This window comes from Simochromis diagramma, unplaced genomic scaffold (assembly GCF_900408965.1).
Source record: "Simochromis diagramma unplaced genomic scaffold, fSimDia1.1 OVJJ01000433.1, whole genome shotgun sequence".
Lineage (NCBI taxonomy): Eukaryota > Metazoa > Chordata > Actinopteri > Cichliformes > Cichlidae > Simochromis > Simochromis diagramma.
The window spans coordinates 6,163,620-6,184,258 of record NW_024387031.1 but is presented as its reverse complement, the minus strand read 5'-3'; the positions used below and the strand labels follow the sequence as shown (position 1 = coordinate 6,184,258).

Below are 20,639 nucleotides of genomic sequence, written 5' to 3'. Positions count from 1 at the left end.
CAAGTCAAGGGAAACTTCAGAGCGATGTGGTTTGGGAGGTGTCAGAGGACTTTTTACTGTTTAAGGAGGAAGAGCGGCGTAAGAACGCCGGCTTGTCGACTTTTCTGTCACCGACAGTCACCTGACACTTCCAGCGCCCCGTACGGTGAGCCCCACGAGTTTGGCGTTCAAAGTGAGTTTTAACAAGTGAAGGAGTTACACCATCTCTCCTGGCAAAGCCTCACATCTTTAACAGAGTCGAGGGAAACAGCAAAGTGAGGTAGTTTGATGTATGAGAGGAAACGCACTGGCTCACTGCTCTGAAAAAACCTCAGGCTTTCTGTTACCCAGACGAGTTGCCAAATGGGACAAGACAAAGTGCCTAAAGAGCTGTAGACAGTAACAGGAGGTTAATGTGGACCTGTTTAGGTTGACTTGTAGGACTTGCAGGTAACCCCACCCACCTGCTGCTCCAAGGCCTAAAACTTTAACCAGGACGAGGTTAAAAGAAAAACAGGTTTTTGATTTGTTCCAACTGACTCGTGTCAAAATGCTCTGACAGAATATAACAGGATGTGATTGGTGGGCTTCCTCGGTGAGCACAAATGAAATATCTTTTACTGATTCTGCCCAGAAAACCTGCTACAGCTTTGGTTAAGCCCCTCCCTCCTGGCACTCCAAGTAGGTCGAATCAAGCGAGAGCCTTATGTCATCGGGTTTTATTAGAGTGGGGACAGGGCAAAGTGGCGTTAAAGTTTACAACTTCAGAGGATATGTTGCCGCTGAGCTCCAGCTCTCAGAGTCGAGTTTCACTGTGTGAAGTTTATACGCAGATGATGCATTTTATTTGGTCGCCTTGGAAGGTGGAAGAACGGAGCGTTTGTTCGCCGTGCCCCGGAGGAACGCAACATCCAGCAGGACACTGAGCCGGCAGAGAGTTTCATACAGTCCTGACGTTTCACTTAATAAACAACAACCAAACGTAAGCAGGAAGACCAGATTAACCTGTGAGCTGCTTATCCTCTCACCTTGTTCCAAAGAGCCAGAAACCTGCAGTCTGCTGGAGAAACCGATCCCAACCTCAGAGTTTTTTGTACTTTTTTAACAGCTGCGGTCTATTACTGACTAAACACAACTGCAGCTGAACCTTCTACACATCTTCTGATCGACATGGCCGACAGAATGAGTCCTACGAGTCCTACAAACTTCTGACAAAAGCTTATGATTCTGTCTTTATTCTACCTCAACAAAAAAATCCAAACCAGAACTTTGTACCCTGCTCAATAATTTGATCTATTTGAGTCACATCTTACCTTCAGAGGGGTCCAGTCGTCGGGCTCGGCGGCCATGTTTGGAGTTGTTGTGGACGAACATGTTGTCTGAAACGGCCAGCACGTGACCATCCACATTGACTGTAGTGGACACCACCACCTGTTGTGGACACAGCCCTCAGGGTTATTTCAGATTTTTAATTTTTCATGAAAGATAACTGCTTCCCTGCTGGACTTTTACCTGGAACCTCCTCATGTCTCTCGGGTTTCCTGCATTTTTCAAACAGTTCTGATTGCACTTGAGGAAGAACTTCAGGAAGAATCTGAAAGATGTGTAGACAAAACAGGAAAAAAAGAGAGAAATACGATTAGTTTCATTTGAACTGCTGCTCAAAATGGACGAGAACCAGAACACAGGCACAGTTTGAGAATCAGAGGAAGCCGGGCTCAGTTAGACTCTGCAGGACGCTCATTTGCATCAGGAGGAGTTTTACCAGCATCAGTCCAAATACACTTATATGGCTACGTAAAATGTTAAACTGCATGCAGAAGCTAAAATCACACACATTTATTTAACAACCGCACAGATTTGCTACATCTTCCTGTGAAAGGCTGAGAGGACGGAGCCTGTCTCAGGGCTGAATGTGTTGCTGTTTCTTCGTGTCGGGTCACATATCGCCTCTTTATCTGAGCAGCAGATAAAATTACAATTCTGCAGCGGCGTCTTGATAAAGGCGGTCGACACTTCCTGCAGACTTATGGCGTCTCATTAGGGCCCGCCTTTTGATTTTCCTTCCTGCGCGCCCGATCTCTCGCTCGCCGCGCGTTGATTTACGGCGATTTTTACGGCAGCAGAGGAGTATTGATTGGAAATGGATATCAATGAGGATGGGCGGTAATAACCAGCAGCTTTGGAGGAGGACGGTGAAGGGAGGGGGAGGGGGGGTCAGAATGGATTGCCACCTTAATGCATTTCCCACTGCCTTGTAATCTGTGCACATCCATCTCTCGGACCATAAGCCCCTCCACCCCGTTCTCATGGTGCGCTTCCTTTTTAATTGCCACATTATCACAATAATAATCCGGGCAGTTAACAAGCGGCAAGGTCGCAGACAGACATGTCACATTAACCAGGGGATAACCTCGGCAGAATACCCACACCCCATCTTTTTCACCTCCTCCTCCTTATTCTGCTGCCTTAGCAAAGCATGCTGGGAGTGCATGAGGAGCTGTGGGGGTGCGGGAGTGGGGGCTGTGCGAGGTCGGCATCGATTTCCACCTTAATAAGACAGTAACAATATCTTTAAAAACACACAGCGGGCGCTCAGCCTGTTTCACTGTTCTGTGCAGTCTGACGGCGTTTTTACACTTCTAATCAAATTTGGACCAAAAACGTTGTTTAGCTGCTCGTTAATGATGGAACTAAGACATATTTGATACCTTTATCAGTGGATGTATGCTAGAGGCTGTTTGTACTCGCAGGACTTCCACCTTAACTCCTGATTCTCGATAATTATGTTTTTACAGCGTAAACACTCTTAAACTCGACCCCTTTTCATTAAAATCTTTCATGTTTTTCCAACTTAAAACAGCCGTTTCACCCAGAGGGGACTTCTTCCCCCTCATCCGGTTTATTTCAAAAGCTTTGTCCTTTTGTATTTACTTTATAACGGCCCCCATTAGAGACATAGAAACTGAACAAGATCCAGAATCCGAGCGGAGACGAGCGCCGCGGCAGCTGCACCGTAACAGCTCGTAATGACATAAGCTTCCAACATAAACTTTGATTACTGAAGCACACACTCTTTAACCATCGCTCCTTTTATTCATTTCTACCTGTGTTCACAAACCCTGTAAAAACATGTCACACATTTATGCGCAACAAGTCAGATTTTTATAAATAAATGGGCTGTGTGCTCCTTTAAACATGCTTCAAATACTTTTAAAATTGAGGTGTTTCTCAAAGATATTTCAAAGCTTCGAGATTGGATTTAAAATCTGTTCACCATAGAGATATATAACATCTGTATGTTCCTCATATAAATTATTTGTGTCCCTAGATTTAACAGACAAATTATATTTCTGTAAGAAAGCAAAGGTCCGTTTCCTCTGGTTGTAAACACAGTTATGCGCATGTTGCAGAAGGATTTCACACGGCTGCTTGCTGCCTGCACGCTGTCCTAAAGCAGTGTTTGGGTACTTGATCTTCATCAGGAAGTGGCTGCACTCCTGCAGCCAATCACATTCCTCAGATGCCATCCAAGGTCTGAACAGCAAATATCATTTAGGTGTAGATAATAAATAAAGTCAGAAATAGAAACACTTTACATGGAAACAATCAAATGTAATCCTCAAAATTTTGGGGTGAACTAAGCCTTTCAAAGAGACACAGCGAGGAGGCAGAGGGAGGCGGCGAGCTGTGTGTGTGTGTGTGTGTGTGTGTGTGTGTGTGTGTGTGTGTGTGTGTGTGTGTGTGTGTGTATTGACTGAAAGCTGATCTGCTGCTCTGGAGGCTCTAATGCCCTTTATGGCAGTGAACAGAATAATATGGAGCTCCATTCAGATGATACTGAGTCCTTCAGAGAGCTGATATGGATCGATACGGATTGAATTAAACCGCAGCTGGAGACAAGACCAGGGGCACACACACACACACACACTACACACACACTACACACTCACCCAATATACACAATGGAATACACACAATCATACAGTATATACTGTGTACACACCAACAATATTCCAGTGCAGGCACATCTATTTTCAACCACACTGGCACTTAAAACACACACACACACACACACACACACATTTTTTTAAATATCTGCACATGTCGACATACTGCACCCACTATTTTTGTGTAGAATCAGAACAAAGGAAGGAGTCCAAACATAAACGTAGAACGGCCACAACATTAAAACCACTGACAGCTCGGGCATCTGGTTACAGGTCAGCGTTCTGCTGATGATGATACCCCCAACCACCACCCTCGCTGTTCTCCACCAGTGAATCAACCCGCCCCACATCATAAAAGCTGCTGAGGAACCTCCAAGACCCTGACCGGATCTGCACAGGTGGACCAGCACGATCCCAGCCAGGTGTTTGAATTCTGGGAGCGGTTCTGCAGACAGGTGTGGCTAATTCAGGTCGTTCTCATTCTCAGGAAGCTGAATGAACCTCACCGGGGTGGAGGCGCTGAAAGCTCTGTGGCTCTGAAAAGTACAGTGGCCCACCGGTGGTTTAACCCACCAGGTTATATCATCAGTGCAACTGAGCTGTCAGCACTGCCCAACAGTACGGTGTGGAAGGGTGGCTGTGCATACTCTTTAATGTGTAAATCTGACCAGCAAGTGAAAGTAAAACGGAAAGAAACAGGGCATGAATCAGGGCTAATGAACCTCTTATGACACAGCTGCAGCGTATCGGCCTCTGAAACAGAGCCATGATCTCTTGGTGGCCTCTGCTTCTGCAGGTCGTATCCAAGTTACACCAAAAGCACCTCGCACGTGGACATCACAGGCTTCTAGTTGTAGTCCTCTCCCAGTTTGACCAGCAGCCTCCCCAAGCTGTCGAGAGGGAGCTGCCCTTAAACGGCCCTAAAGAAGCCCCACCGGGCAGGTCCTGCAGTCGGAGCACACATAGACATGATAAAACTGACCTCGAGTTCCTACAGTGGAAAACATCCTGCTGTTACCTGCTTCCTGATTGGCAGTTAACCAGGCTGATACTCGCAGTACTCGAGTATTATAACCTGACATGGAGGAAGCAGTTTTCACCTGGATCGCTTCCTTTTTTTTTTCCCACTGAAACCAGATGAAAGTCTGAGGATTAGGTCGACAGCACTGCAGGTGAGAGGACGAGGAGACAGTGAAGGAGCGCCGCTCTCCTCCCTGAAAACGTATTAAAACACAATAAATAATGAAGCGAAGCGTGCAGGCGGAGCTCCGTCATTAGCCCGCCCGACTCCTTCTTCTACTCCTTCTTCTCAGGCTCTTAAAAAGGAGGTAAAGATAATGAGAGAGACGGAGTCTGCTGGTGTAAGCTGTCACCTCATTACACCGACCGACAATCAATTATAGCAGGACGGAGAGCGGAGCGTAATGCAGCTCTGAAATCAGCGCTGCCCTTCAGGAGAGCAGAGCCTGGCAGGCGGCGTGGAGGGAATACACAACAGCAGTTGTGTTCAACATGATATTAAAGTCAAAAAAGATTTCCCCTCCTAGGAACTAAAGCTAAATCACAAACCTGGTTCTCCCCTGTGGGAATATTAAACACCATCCACCAGACCGTTCCCATTATTCCCGTCACACGGAGCGGCAGCACCCGGGAAACACGCGGCTTTAAAGTGGACGTCAGGTTACATCAGTGTGGATTCAGGTGGACGGGTAACAAAAATATATATAAAGGTTTCTGTGTCCTTCCCACCTGCTGCTTGAACCTTCTGTTTGAGAGGGGCAGCGAATCAGAAGAAAGCTGTTAAAAGGGCAGTTTTTTTCTCACTTTGTGGTCTTTAAAACCATGTCGTGTCCTTTGGGCTCCTTTTTTGTCTCTTTGAAGCCAATTTACGTCTTTAAAGTCGGCCTGTGTGTGTCATTGTGGTCGTTTTGTTTTTCTTAAGTAATTTTGTGTCCTTTAAATTTTCTTTTTGATCCCGTTTTCTCTCTTTGTGGTTGTTTTGTGTCCTTTGGGATTTTGCCTCATTTTGTTTCTCTCTACAGTTATTTCAAGTCTATTTGAAGGCTTTCATTGACCTTGTGTCTTTCCGTAAAGTCCTTTTTTGTGTCTTTTTGAAGTCGTTTTTATCTCTCTCTGCATTATTTCTTGTAGTTTTGTGTTTCTCCATCTCGATTTCTGGTTATTATTCAATTCTGTTTCATTGCTTTGCTTCTAATTGCTCTTGTTTTCATCTCTTTGAATCCATTTTACAGTTCAGCGCCGTTGTTTTGTGCGTCGTTGTCGTCTTTGTAGTAATTTTTCTCTTTTTAAAGCCATTTTGTGGTTCTCCGCGGTTGTTTGATGACCTTCTGTATCTCGGTTTATATATATACATTCTGTTTTTGGTCACTTATTCATTAGTTTCTGGTTATTTCTAGTCATTTTCAGTCATCCCTGAGTGACCTCTGACCTCTAGGCCCTCGATGTTTATGTGGTAGCTGTAGAAAGTCCTGAAACCTTCCTGTGAGTGGTCGATCGCTGCTGAGGCCTTTAATTCTGAATGGAAGAAGGAAAGTGACCGCGGCTGGTGTAATTGTTCCAGTGGAGCGCCTTTAAAGCTAAATTAGCTCACATCGGGGGGGGCGTCGGTCTGACTTCAGCATTTTCGCCGGCTACTCTAGATGATGTCAACCCCGACCACACCCAGTGCACTATGGGAAGCAATTATGTCAGGCTCAGATTACAAGGCCCTGATGAACACACACACAGTTCAAATGAACTCACACACACTCTGAGGGCTGAGCGAGGATGCTCTCTCTCTCTCTCTCTCTGTCTCTCTCACACACACACACACACACACACACACACACACACAGCCCTCCCTGGAGTGTCTCACTTATTACGTTAGGCAAGAAAGAAAAAGAAGCAGAAAAAAAAAATCAATATTTCAGCAGGAGTATTTTTAAAAGCTGCCGTGCTGCTGATCCTGCAGCCGCCGCCGTCGCTCGCCCTCACAGTTTGATGCTCTCTGTGAGAAGCCACCACGCCACCCGCCGCTGCAGGTTTACCACCTGACCGCCCGGCGAGTCTGGGCCAGCACGCCGCCGCCTTCGCCACCAGCTCCAGCTCATCTTACGGGTGACAAAACTGAAACGAAACACAAAGCCAAGCGTGGCGAGCCGGGGCCGCCGGCGAGCTAACAGCAATCCGTCCTGGTTAACCCGCTAACCGCCTCGCCGTCACATCTCATTTGTTTGCAGCTAACGAACAAACCGTGGAGGATCTGCAGCTGAGAAACAAAAGCGAGAAATAAAAATAACAGAAGGAGAAGCTGGGAGGCAGCTTGAGCTACAAAAACATCAGAAGGAGAGGAAGAAGAAGGGCCGCCTCATTAGAAGGTCGAGTAAAGTCTAATATTGACTCTGCCGTGTTGTTGAAACGCCCTCTTCAAATAATTACTGAGGAATTCAGATGATGCTCCTCTGCAGCTAATTAGGATATGAAACAAGAGCAGCTTCATGCCCATTACCATTACATGATGATTCACTGGCCTCAGCACCAGCCTCAGTGTGTGTGTGTGTGTGTGTCTTTGCTTTTGTCTGGCCTTATTACAGCACATGAGCGAGCAGTGTGTGTGTGTGTGTGTGTGTGGGTGTGTGTGGATGAGGGCCCTCCTTGGCTCTGCTACACGCCATCAATAATTCACAAGCCAAGATGGCAATTACAGGACCATGTACAATCAAACTAAATATTTGATGAGGCACTAAAACAGTCCCTGGAACAGATCTGCCTCTGTCTCACACACACGCACGCACACACACACACAGCCTCTCTACTGTCTATTGTCACAACACATTAGGTCCTCGGTCCCTTAGTCCCCAGACTTTGTCTTGATGCGCAAAAGCAGTTTATTCTGCTAAAAGAGCCTCGCGCAATTCATTTGTTCCGTCTGAAATATTGAGTGCCGCCATTATGCATTCTGGGAGGAGGCGGCAGTGGCGGCGGCGGAACGTCATCCGGCCGCCCCCTCTCTTTTTTTTTTTTTGCTCCAAATGAAGCAACAGTAAGAGAGGAGCGCGTCACGTTAAATATGTGAACGTAATCAATCTGAATCGATCACAATAATAAAAAAAGAAAGCGATGCTCCCATCCCCGCCTCTTCCTCCCCCTCTGTGACCGGAGGGAAGTTTTTCTTCATTTAAAAATAATGTGGCACAAAATCCATCGCTCCAAAAGGCTGGAAACATGATGACTCCATTGCAAGGATCAAAAGCCAAAATCTAAAAACACATGAAGGAGTTCATCTACAGGGAGGAAGATTTTTCAGACGCTAATTGCTCTAAACTTCTCTGACCCTGATACGGTTGTTACAACAGACCGGTAACGATATCTAAATATGAAACACGTCCACACTTTAGCTAACACTGTTCCAACAATATCTTACACAACACCAGAAAACAGAATTTCACTTTATTTGAGATTTTATAACTTTTTTGTAACCAAAAACGCTAGTCTGAAATGATGCTAACGTTTAGCTAAACCAAGAAATGCAAGAACTTTACCCAAAAAACTTTCACCTTATCCAAACTTTGAGGTAACACTACCCTGACATCTTCCAAACGTTATGATAACAGTAAACTAAAATGTAATAATAACCTTACTCTAACCTTATCCTCGCTATGTAGTAGTTTTACCCAAAGCTTACTCTAAAATGATGCTAACATTAGCCTAAATGAAACGCTGTAACACATTTACCCAAGCCCTTTCCTCACATTATCTTCATAGCAACTTAAAACAAACGTTATACACTAACATTAGAGTAAAATTATTCTATCCTTACCCCCAACCTTATACTAACTTTATAATAACCAAAAACCAATTCTAATATCTTGCTAACGTATTTAAAACATTATATTAACCCTACCTTAATAGTATCCTAACCTTGCCCGATTGATGATACTGCAGTAACGTTATCCTAACCTTACCAAAACCTTATCCTAACAGGATACTGACCTTATAGGCTTACCAGACTAACTTTAGTCTAACCTTATCCAAACTTTGAAACAACTTAAGCCAAACCTTTTTCTAACATTGTTGAAAACAAATATTACAATAAACTTAAAATTAACCTCGTCATCCCATTAAGCTTGCTAAACTAACCTTATTGTAACATTATATTAACTCCTTCATAACCTTGTTTCATTAGTCTCACTTTACTCATCCTAATTTCATATCAAAACATTTTTCCAGCAATACGCTGACAGTAACGTAAGCCAAACACTGCAATAACCCTTACCATAACATTATCCTGCCCTTAATCTGATTAAACTAACTTTATCCTAATGTTACATGAATCTCACCAGAACCCTATTTTACCATCACACTGCCGTCCTACCGTCCCATCAAATCTAACCTTACACTAATAAATAATAACCAACATTACATTGTGCTGACAGTTAGACTCATTTATTCGTTTTTCTAATTTCCTCTATGTTAACATACAGATTATTGATAATAATGATCGCTTTTGTGAGTTTGTTTAACCATCATAATCCCGTAGTTTGAATCTAAAACTACAAAAATATATATTTAAAATGCACCATCTCTATGTAACAGCCCATCAGTAAACAAGAACATGTGATTGGATCAAAGCAAGTATCTACAGCGCCCCCTAGTGTGGAGGCCTGTGGCGATAATAGAAGACACTATAATTTATTTATTTATTTAAACTTTTGTGACAGTAAACAGCTCAGAACGGATATTCGGAGGCCTGGATGTAAGAGGCTGAATAAGGAGTCTTGTTTGTACGGGAGTCATGTTGGAGCCAACGGGAACACAGCAGAGATGTTTTAACATGAAAGTGTTGTAGATTCTTCCTGTTTGTGTTCTGTTGTTTCCTGCTAGCTGGAGGTTAAATACGTGTGTGTGTGTGTGTGTGTGTGTGTGTGTGTGTGTGTGTGTGTGTGTGTGTGTGTGTGTGTGTGTGTGTGTGTGTGTACAAATGTTTTGGAGAGATGTTGTGTATGTACTGGAAAAAAAAACCCTGCTGAGTTCCTGGAGCACAGAGACAAACAGAACATCCCATAATTATTTCATACTGCCTGAGAGAGACAGACAGAGAGTAAACCAGTGTTTCTTTGCAGCATACACTCTGCAAAAACATCTCATATCTTGTCATATAAGAATAAGTCGTTTCACACAGCCATGTTTTCTTCACTTCAGATATGCACCATCATCCTAACCTTATTCTAAGATTACACTAACACTATGTCAAGCCACACTAACTTCTAATTAAACCTAATATTAAAATTATTATCTGGTGTGTTTGCAGAAGCAGCACTCTCCAGCTGCTCTCAAAGTTTTCTTGCAGCATCCACAAAGATGCAATGCTGGTCTAACAGCGAATAAGTCAAAGTGTGAATCCAACAACACCAAAAATAAACAGAGTAAAACTACAGAACTACCTAACCAGTCGCAGCACCAGTAGACTAAAAACAGCCCTGTTTTTATGAGGACAAATTCCACTTTTTATGAATGGAGTCTTGTGAAGTCCAAAGACTATCACCCACTTGAACTCATACTGATTCCTTTAGTTGTATAAAATCGTCTTAGGGGGTTGAGCCTAATAATTCCTGCTGCAGGAAACACAGCAGCTATGGTTCAGGACCTTATATAACCCCACTTCAAGGAAACTGTACTCTCTTTAACACCTTCAGTTTCCTGAAAGTTCCTGACTGGAAAACCAACTGCTTTTAAATATAAATTATGCTATTTTATATATACATATAGTGTATTACCATTACACTAACCAGAAATTAACCTTATTCACACCTTGTATTATAACCTGTAAGATTAAATTAACCTTATGGTAATATTATCCTAGCATCAAACTAACTGTACTCCAATCTTGAACCAGTTCTACACCCACTGATTTATTGACCTTGTGGGGATTCGGTCTTTGTCCCCATAAGAAAGCGAGAGTCCTCACATAGTGACCCAATGATCATGTCCACACAACGACAGGAACACCAGCACATACTCACTCCCCCACACTGAACTCAGGTTACTCCCCAGCTGTATTTTGGCAGCGTTGTCATGACGATCAGCATATTTGTCTCTGCAATTGAAAAATCATCTGTGTGACGCAACACTGCAGCCAGTGTGTGTGTGTGTGTGTGTTTGTGTGTGACATCAGGACATAAATATGAGCTGGAAAAGTGAGAAATTCAGAGGAAAAACAACCACGTCCTCATAAGCATGAAATCTCACACACACACATGTAAGCCTTTTTAACTCACACCCAGACACACAAACTTGGCATAAAACACACACTCAACATTTTAAAGCAAAAACTGTAACACTAAGGTTAAAGCTAGACTCATCTGATCCGTGAGTTTTCCCTGTGAGACACTAAAATATGAGTGGATCTTACATTTTTCCCTACATTGCAAACCCTCACCCGCAGCTAAACACGCAAAAATCTAATCACCGTCTAATTTTAATGTGAACGAATCGTCTATTTTTCAAATCATAAAAACATGCAAATAAACCTTTTAGATGTTGTTAAAAACAACAATGAAGTAAGCATTTAAACAAAAGATCTTTTGTTTAAAAACTTGTAATTTTTATGACTGGGTCAAAACTAGATGGAGAGATAATCAGAAACCACAAAGCAAAATTTTCTAAGTACAATTAAATAAAGTTAAAGCTGACTGAAATGCAAAGGATGTCCAAACATCAATCATCATCTGCATGTTTCCATTGATTTGTCCACCCCAGCACACCTACAAATCCAATCTAATCAACCTGCCTCTGCTCCTCCATGTATCCACACTGCGATATGGCCAACCCAGTGTCCCCCATCACCCAGATTCCCTCTGGGAATCCTGGGAGTTGTAGTTTACGGCATGACGAGCAGTACATTGCATGTGTACGGGTTTGTACCATATTGCTAGGCAGAGTGCACGTTGAGAGAACAGCTGCCACCAGATAAACATCCACAGACGATGCAAACAGTGAGAAATATGCCAGAACAGGCCTGGAAACAGTTTGGGAACCACCTGGAAGAAACTGGACAGAACCTGGAAGCCTAGAAGCTGTTGGCTTTCTCACGGAGGTTACAGTGAGGGGTCTGCTCTGCTAAATTTAAAAAAAGAAATACTCTGTAGATTTAAACAGAGAGCCGCATTCTGTCTTTTTAGATATGAAAATATAATTGTTGGCTCTCAAACTGAAATCCATCAAACTCCAGGCAACCTTCAAGGGTCTTGCAGGGATTTCCAGGGGCAAAATAGAGTTATACATTATTTTACTTCTGCTAAAATGACCCCCACTAAAGTAACTCAGATTACAATATATTACAGTTTCCAAGCTTAAGAAAAGACTCCATTGAAAAACAATGTAATCACTTGTTTATCTTATGCTCTTATGCTACGTTAGCAATGCTATTTATCTCAGGTTTCAAGATTTATCGTTTATCAGCAAATTTACTCCAATTTTGTTTTGTTGTTAAACTCTTTCCTAAGCACTGGAGAATGTGTTGCCAGTTATTTTCTTCTTACTTTTACATTGTTTTTTACGAAATGTCTCTTTGTACTTTTAGCTGAATTAGCCAGAGTTTTAGCCCTTTTAACTTTTTGATTTTTAACTTTTAAATATGCATTTTATATATGAAGAAATATAAAACATGTTTCAGCCCTTTACATTTTGCCATCTCAAAAAGCAATCTGTTAGGCACTTTTTTATTAGCAAAAGTTATCGTTTGTTGAAAAGGTAAACGTTTAGCCAAAACTTAGCTTTAACATGTCTTGATGCATGCTCAATCATCCAGGTAAGTAAATCCTGAAAAGTTGATTCTGTTCATCTCGAAATTGCCATACCCAGGAAGCAAAAGTAGGTTCGATTATTAGCAGGTGTAGCATTTTTCAAGCTTTTTTTGGGCCAAGGTAGTATTGCATTGTCGTAGGCATATTAGCATTTTCTGGTCCTTTAACTTACCTCAACTTTAATTTACCCATGTTGGAGACTTCATAGGCCTTGTTAGCATTAGTTAGCAAATTATTAAGAGGTTTTCCTCCCCCAAATACATAAAAATAACTGCAAACAACAATACCTGAATTACTGTTTAAACACTGAAAAATAAGTAAATAAATAAATAGTAATAATAAATTGTTTTCTAAAATCAATAGGCCTGCTCCACTCAGTGCTGATTTTGTATAGCTGACTTGACGCTTGAATTTGCTAAGCTGGACAAAACAAAAGAAAACAGTTATATAAGTCACTTGAAAAGGTCAAACTTTGAGCTCTTTATTCCTTTTGTGTGTAGCTTTTGAAAAACTTTCAGCAGAATTTGGTCTGAAAACAAATTCCAGGAGGCCACAGTGGTTAAAATGGTTTAATAAAAAGGTCAGCAGCTGAAATCTTCACATTCAACGCTCTGGGACTCTAACTAATCAATTCTGGGCCTCAATTCTAGCTTGTATATTTATTTACTCTGAACTACAACGATGAGCTTTAATTTTAAATGAAAAGCATGTATTTGGACTTCATGTGCTGTTATTTATTTTATGTTATATTTTGTTTTTAGGTGTTCTAAATTATAAAGTATCTGTTTAAATCCAGCAGAATCCCTGGTATCACTACTATCATGTGAAATCCTCATAGCAGCAGTGTTGCACGTTTTTCAAGTTGGACTGAAAGATTTTTTTAATTCTCTCAGGGCCGAGAGGATCCTTCAACTTCTCATCTGATGAAATCCTCCTAAAACCCAGCAGATAAACTCCAAACTGCCTCAAGGTAAAAGTAAAAACAGAAAAAACGGACTAATTTCTTTCCTGAAAAGTTTGACATTTTGCAGAGGTTTGACAAAAATTTCATCACAGCCAAAAAGGTTTGTGGCTAAAAGGTATCTCGGCAGCTGAACTCAGCAGCAGCATTTGTGTTAAAGCCTCCAAAGGTGAAGTCAAACCTCCAAATACCAAAGATCACATTATGAAAACATCAAGAAGACGGGATGTAAATCGCTGAAGTGAGGCCGACCTTCAGGGAAAACAAACTCTGTTTCCAGACATAAAAGCTCAATGAGTTCACGACCTGTGGACTCGTCTCTGACCTGAGAATCCCAAACTGATGCCTTCAGTTTGTTCTCATTACTCAGAGCTGCAAACAAGCAAAGTACTGGCCTCGAGGTTGAGCAGCAGCAGTGGAAGGATGGCTGAAGAGGGCAAAGGGCATAGGTCCAGAGGAGGCTTGGCTTGAAATCAAATGAATAAAATGATTATCAAACCAAATAAAAATAGAGATCGAGGCAACAAGATTTTAAAACAACTGCAGAAATGCAAAACTACTGCAAAGAGACCGCAAACTTTACAGATGCAGACCATATTTCCTCAACACATTTTAGTATAAAGCATCACCTTGATTGGCTGGTTGAAATCAGTACATTTTGTACTCAACACTTCCTTTATCCTGTTTCACATTAAGAGCTCCCTTAACAGAGCTTTTATTGTGAAACATTTATTAGGCACAGGCTGCATGAATATATTCACTGAATTCACACTGCTTGTGGAAACACAGTAAAGAGATGTGAGACACAACTACACTTAGAGAATGACTACAGGCAGCTGCAAAACCACTGCAAAGCTTCATAAAAACTGCTTCTCCTTCGCAGAGAGCAGTGAAAGTCACAAAGAAAAAAGATACGTCTAAGAGCTAATGAGACAAACAGGAACCAAACAATAAAACACCACAAAGATAAAAACAACTGTATATAATAGACAGGTCAATAACAACAAGTACAACTTCAGAGATGCCAAACAGCCACAAAAACACAAGCTAAATAAAAATACCACAAATAAACAAATCTACAAAGAGATGCTCGAATTAACCTCAACAAAGTATAAAACAACACATTTTTAAATAAGATCTGATCAGCGATTGATTTAATAGGCTCGATGAACCTATTTCTTATTTAGCACACAAACACACTGAGATAATAAGAACTACAACTATGGGAGTCGACTGACAGTCAACTTTACTCTCAAAATGAAGTATTTTGGATACAATTATATACAAATATATACATTTTACTTCATAAAACTGATTGTTAGGAACATCGCTAAATAAAACCTGTTTTCCCGAGAGCCTTTAAGATGCTGGCGTTTACACTCATCTACTCGGGAGTCTATATTTAGGATTTTGCTTGCGTTGTGCAGAAAATGCTCCAGTGCTGCTTTTACAAAGAGTTCAATCTTTAAAAATGTAAAGTTGTTTGTTTCTTTATGGCTATAGTCCTTGCTCTTTCTCATTTAATTCCAATTACAATCAAAATGTTTTACACTGTCACTGTCAGTGACAGTGACTTTTCCACCATAATAATAAATAATATTTTATAAGAAAAAGAAGGAAGTATGAACAAAATAAATGATAATTACATATTCAGTGAAGGTCAAAAATAAGATTCCTGGACAGGATTTGTACTTAATGATGCTTCATATAAATCCCTTTTCTATCCTTTAACAGGTTGTATCACTGCATATGGTGATGTAGTGAATGCTAAAGAAAACATATTTTACGAACGTAAAACATTAATTAGAATCACTAGAGTGTGTGTGTGTCTGTCTGTATCTTAAATGTGAAGCAATAATTAAATCATGTTGTACATATTAAGAATTTACTGCGCAGGCAGGCGTGAGCAACTAGTGTTAAATGAATCATAAAACTGGGGAGGAATATTTTTTTTCTTTTAAATAAATGAGGCTGAAGTGCTCTGAGAAAACATCGCACCGAGGGGAACTAACCTTTAACTACATGTAACAGCAAAACAGAAGTACAGTAGAAGGTCGACATTTATTTTACTAAAAAAACAACCTTTAACCATCATCTGCAGCTCACTGTTACAGTTCTATTCCATTGTTGACGCTCGTGTATTTGACCTGGACTGTCCTGCTCATTTCCACAATTATATTTTTATTCTTGGACTCCACTAAAACACTTTTGCATAATTCACAGTTGAAAAATAATTATTCATAATCCTATGCTGGTCTTTTGTGCAGCCCCTGTGTTCATCCTCTGTTGTAAATAAGCTGTTTTAGCTCCAGTCTCTGTTGTTTGTTAGTTTGTAGTTAATATTAATATTTTTATTTGGTTTGGGATTAATAGCTTAAAATGGATACCAGTAGACCGGAACGTGAACGACATATTTTAAAATCCCAAATTAAAATCCCAACAGCTAACTACATTCTGAAGTAAGTCACTATAATTAAAGTTAATTTACTACCATTAAATTGCATTTTGCAATTGCACAACAAGATGGAACATCCTATTGTTGTGCAACTCTCCCAGTTGTGTATATTTACTCTTGTGTTTGTTGTTTGTTATAAATATTGAGAGAGCTAGAACACAGAATTGTGAATACATAATGACAATAAAGAATCTTTAATCTTAAATCATCAACCAAAAAGTGTTCATAATGTACTTTAAGATCAAAGTTAGCTGGATTACCAAATATGAGTTATTTTTAAATTACATTCAAATATTCAAAAATTACATTATAAACGTTGTTAGCATCACATTAGCATTGTTAGCACAATGACATAGTCACATTTGTTATTAACCTCATTGCTTTGTAAAAGCAACAACTGGTATATTAGCACTTGCTACTGACCAACGTCATATTATTTTTACAGCCGTAGTAACTCTTAACAACTTTAATTTTAATTAGCATGATTACTCAATAACTATTTTTTTAATGATTTATTTGCTAATTGGAAACTAATTTTATGACCAAGACATAATATAATTTTTCGTTTACTTTATTTGTATTTTGTCGTATTTGTACAGTAAGAGAATTTACTTTGTTAGCATGTTAGCATCTATTTGAAATGGAATGCATTCCACAAATATAAACGCTACTATACTACATTAATATACAGTTTTAACTATAATCTTCTCTTCTTGCAGTAATCAAATAAATCAAATTTATAAACACTGTCTTAAAGTCTGAACTCTTCATCACACTTTCTTTAATCACTTAGTCAGTGCTAGCAACACATCAAGATCACACACTGATATTGATAAACATCATTTCATTACCCAGCTGATACAGATGTTCAATGTTAGAGCTTTCCTACAGTTATCATGACCGCCATTCACAAATAGAGGTTCATTACAGTGGGAACAAGAAAATCATAGCAGTCTACATGCAGCACCAGTTATCCCAGTACGCCTCCTGATCCCAGTTGTCCATCAGTCTGATCCAGTCTGCCTAAAGTCAGACTTTTCGGGTTATTTATGTGATCAGGCGGCAGCAGATTTATCTCTCACTTATCAGCTTGACAAATGTTTCTCTTTATATCCATTACTATTCCAAACAGGCTTCGCAGCTCGTACAACTGCTGAGGTATTTAATTAAGTGTCTGACTGCTGATGGCTGAATGTCCAGCTTTATTGAGCCAAAATTAAAGGAAAGGAAAGAAAAAATGTGGTCATTTGAATAAACGCCCGAGGCTTGCCTTCCAACCATTTCATTTCAATATCTCTTCATGCCACTTTAACCTTTCCAGCTGCTGCCTCGACTCAGAGAGTGAAGGGAAATAAAATGTTGTTATGTGTCACCTGAGCAGGTCCAGGAATCTAAAACACTCACTAATTACTAACACCGAGTACAAACTGTGTGTATTTATTTATTTATTTTAAATCTGAGTTCCAGCCATGTCTTCTCAAAGGTTTATATGTTTGAGCCAATTTAGTACAAATCATTTTCACTTCATCCCAGCTGAGCATCCATCAGTTTCTCCTCTAATTTCCTCCGTCACAGGCAGCCCGTATGGAGGCCGTTCAGTTCCAATATTTGTTAAATGCATTGTTTGTAAAACACTTCACATTTGTATTTATCTACATGACCTGAAAGTGTAAACAGCATTTCTGCATGTTTATTAAAATCCAATAAAAAAAAAAAATCACTCATCAAAAAGAGTGAAATGAAAATAAAACATCAAAATTTTAGAATTTTGCCACATTTAGTTCAATCAATATTTATGTTTCTCATTATAAAACTATGTTTTTAAATATTTTTAGATGAAGCATTTGCAAAAAAAAAAAATGCAACACTTTTGTTATTTATAAAGTGACACAATTTTTTGTTTTTTAATTAATGAAATGAATTAAATTGAATTGAATAAATGTACCTTATATTTAATCTCTTAAACAGAGCTTCACAACCTTCCTAAAGGTAATGTCCATCTAACAGTATAAAGTATTTGCACCTGCACTTGTTACCATAATGAAGTACTTTTAACTTTACTCATTTAGTCTGTGAAAGTACTGAAACAAAAGTCTAAAAACACATTTGTTACTTTTCTTTGGACAGCTCTGATCGCTTAAATCATTTTAGGTTTTTTAAATTTAAGGTTAAGGTTTACCATGTTTTTTAACTTCTTGATTAATATTTAACTTCCTTTTAAATATATTACTAGGGGTGATCATAACCTGTTTAATTGGACTCCAGTTAACCCCCAACTCTAAAAGTTAGCTTTATTATTTCCACAGGCACCAAAAACCCACCCGGGCTTTCATGTGTGCTGATATATTTAATCAACCTTAAGAAAATTAGTTGGCAGTGACATGATTAGAGTTTTTTTCAGTTTTCTATATTATTAATAAACTTCAGATCTTTAGAGCGAAACCCAATATCAGTATATGATAACATAGGCTCATTTTATTCACTGTCATGATGGTAAAAGTCACCAGTTTGGAGTCGTTGGGTCGTCTATGGTGGAGTAAGGTGAACATAAATCACTCAAAACACAAGAAAGTGTGGAAATAATCTCTTTCCTGTTAATGAAATTATGTGGGCAGCAAAGACGTGCAGTAAACCTGGAGCCATGGGGGCTCTCGATGGCTGCAAACTGTAACTGGTGGTAATAATAATATCAGTATAAATATAGGGGAGTCCACACACACACATGCACACACATGCACAGGCTGATTGGTTGCTGATGAAGTGGAGGAATAATGATGCAAGCATTACAAAGTAAATGTAATTTACTCGGCTTTGAAGTCGGCATCGGCACTGAAACCACATTGGACAAATTAAACACACACTCACATCCAAAGTAACGAGTAAAGAAAAATTACACCTAATTGGCACAAACAGCTCCGAGAAAACATGTTTTTTTCCTTCTTTCCTGCTGAATCTCCTCTGCAGATTTCAGGGTTTTTAAGCTCGCCGCTATTCTCCATCTGTTTGGCGGCGGCTCCACTCTGCTGCGCTGGGACCAGCGGTCAGCAGCAAGGTGAAGCCAGCCACACCATCTGGCCTGACCTTGGGCCGGACTCGGCCGATGGAGGCTGGAATATCTGAGGCGGCGTGGAGGGGACTGAAGTGTTTGTTTCAAAGGTGTTTTTAACCCACAGAGGAAAGCTTTTCCTTCTGCTTATCAGAAACATTTTAATTCTGCATCACAGAAGATAAACTGTTGTTGTTTGAAAACATGCGTAAATTAGCAGGTGAGGCCTCCTCTGAGCAATATGGCAGCTGCACTGACATCATTCCAAAGAAGAGTAGCAACATCTTTGTCTATAAATATCTGCGGTTCAAAGCACAGCGTGAAGTCTGTTTCTTCTCCTGACTGAAGCTTCTTGTAATCGCCGGGCGCCTCCATCCTATCTGCAGCATTTCCTGCCTGAACAAAGCCGTAAACTCCGCTGCTTAAATCTGACCTCATTCAAGCCACAACAGCACGTCAGGCGAACTGAATTTATATCACACTCAAAGTGTCCTGTTTCCACTTTCCCTGAGCGGCAGAGAGAGCGACACCTCGTCCACGTCCACCGCTTCATATTTGCTGCCTGCTGTAAGTGGATTACTGAGGGAAACGTTCCCAGTTAACGGCATCGCGACAGCACAGAGAGTGAAACATTCCTGCACGTCCTCCGCTCTGTTAAAGCCACACAGAAACACATCTCATCACCAGCAACAGGACACCAGATCCCAGGGTTTCACCCAAGAAATCAGCCCCTTTTCCCGGGAAAAATGGAGATACAGGAAGTCTGGATATCAGTGCTGAAGTGTTGGCGTGATTGAGCTACTTTGCACAGTAAAACATCTAATGTTCATCCACACACCAGGTCAACACACTGCTAATGGAGCAAAAGACATTCCCTTTAATTATGATATATTTCTAATTTGGGGAGAAAAAGCTAAATATTGGACTCGTCTGTGTCCATGATCTAGTAACAATTACACTTCTTCTTTCAGCTTCATGCTGTTTATTTATTCTTTATTTAAAAGAGAATCTAAATGGCTAAGGTCCAGTATGTCTGCTTCGAGCCGCCTCAAAGGTTATGCTGTAAAGTTCAGCTACAGGAGATAAAATCTGATTATTAAAAACAGACTGTTAGAAACACCTCATCCTGGTCCTGGAGGTGTAGCGGTGTGCGGTGTTACGACCCTCCACCTTCGTTCCTATTACTTCAGCCCCTGGTCTTTCTAACGACACCGGGCAGGTCACAAAAGCCAACACCTGGTCCTCCACCCTGGGTTTGAGTGAGGAGCCAACAACCCCACCCATTATGGAAACAATATTCTACGACCACAGAGCCTGTAGGATGAAAAACTTCAACAGGAAGTCAAAGGTATGAAATATTGTACCTCCAAAACATGAAAAACAGCACAGGTCATAGGTCAGACATCCTGAGGTCATGACCCCAGCTTTATGTTCCTCTAGAGAT

The 20,639-nt window shown here is 40.5% G+C and overlaps 1 protein-coding gene across 3 annotated transcripts in view; it reads right to left on the bottom strand.

Annotated features, from left to right (window-relative positions):
* LOC120740560 (transcription factor COE3-like) overlaps positions 1-20,639 on the bottom strand; it is a 142,759-nt gene that overhangs the window by 46,302 nt on the left and 75,818 nt on the right. For all 3 annotated transcript variants that reach the window (XM_040043009.1, XM_040043011.1, XM_040043010.1), the window contains exons 7-8: positions 1,492-1,573; positions 1,293-1,410 (exon numbers count right to left, since the gene is read on the bottom strand). In XM_040043009.1, coding sequence (XP_039898943.1) covers positions 1,293-1,410; positions 1,492-1,573 — 200 coding nt within the window. The remainder of the gene's footprint in view (positions 1-1,292; positions 1,411-1,491; positions 1,574-20,639) is intronic.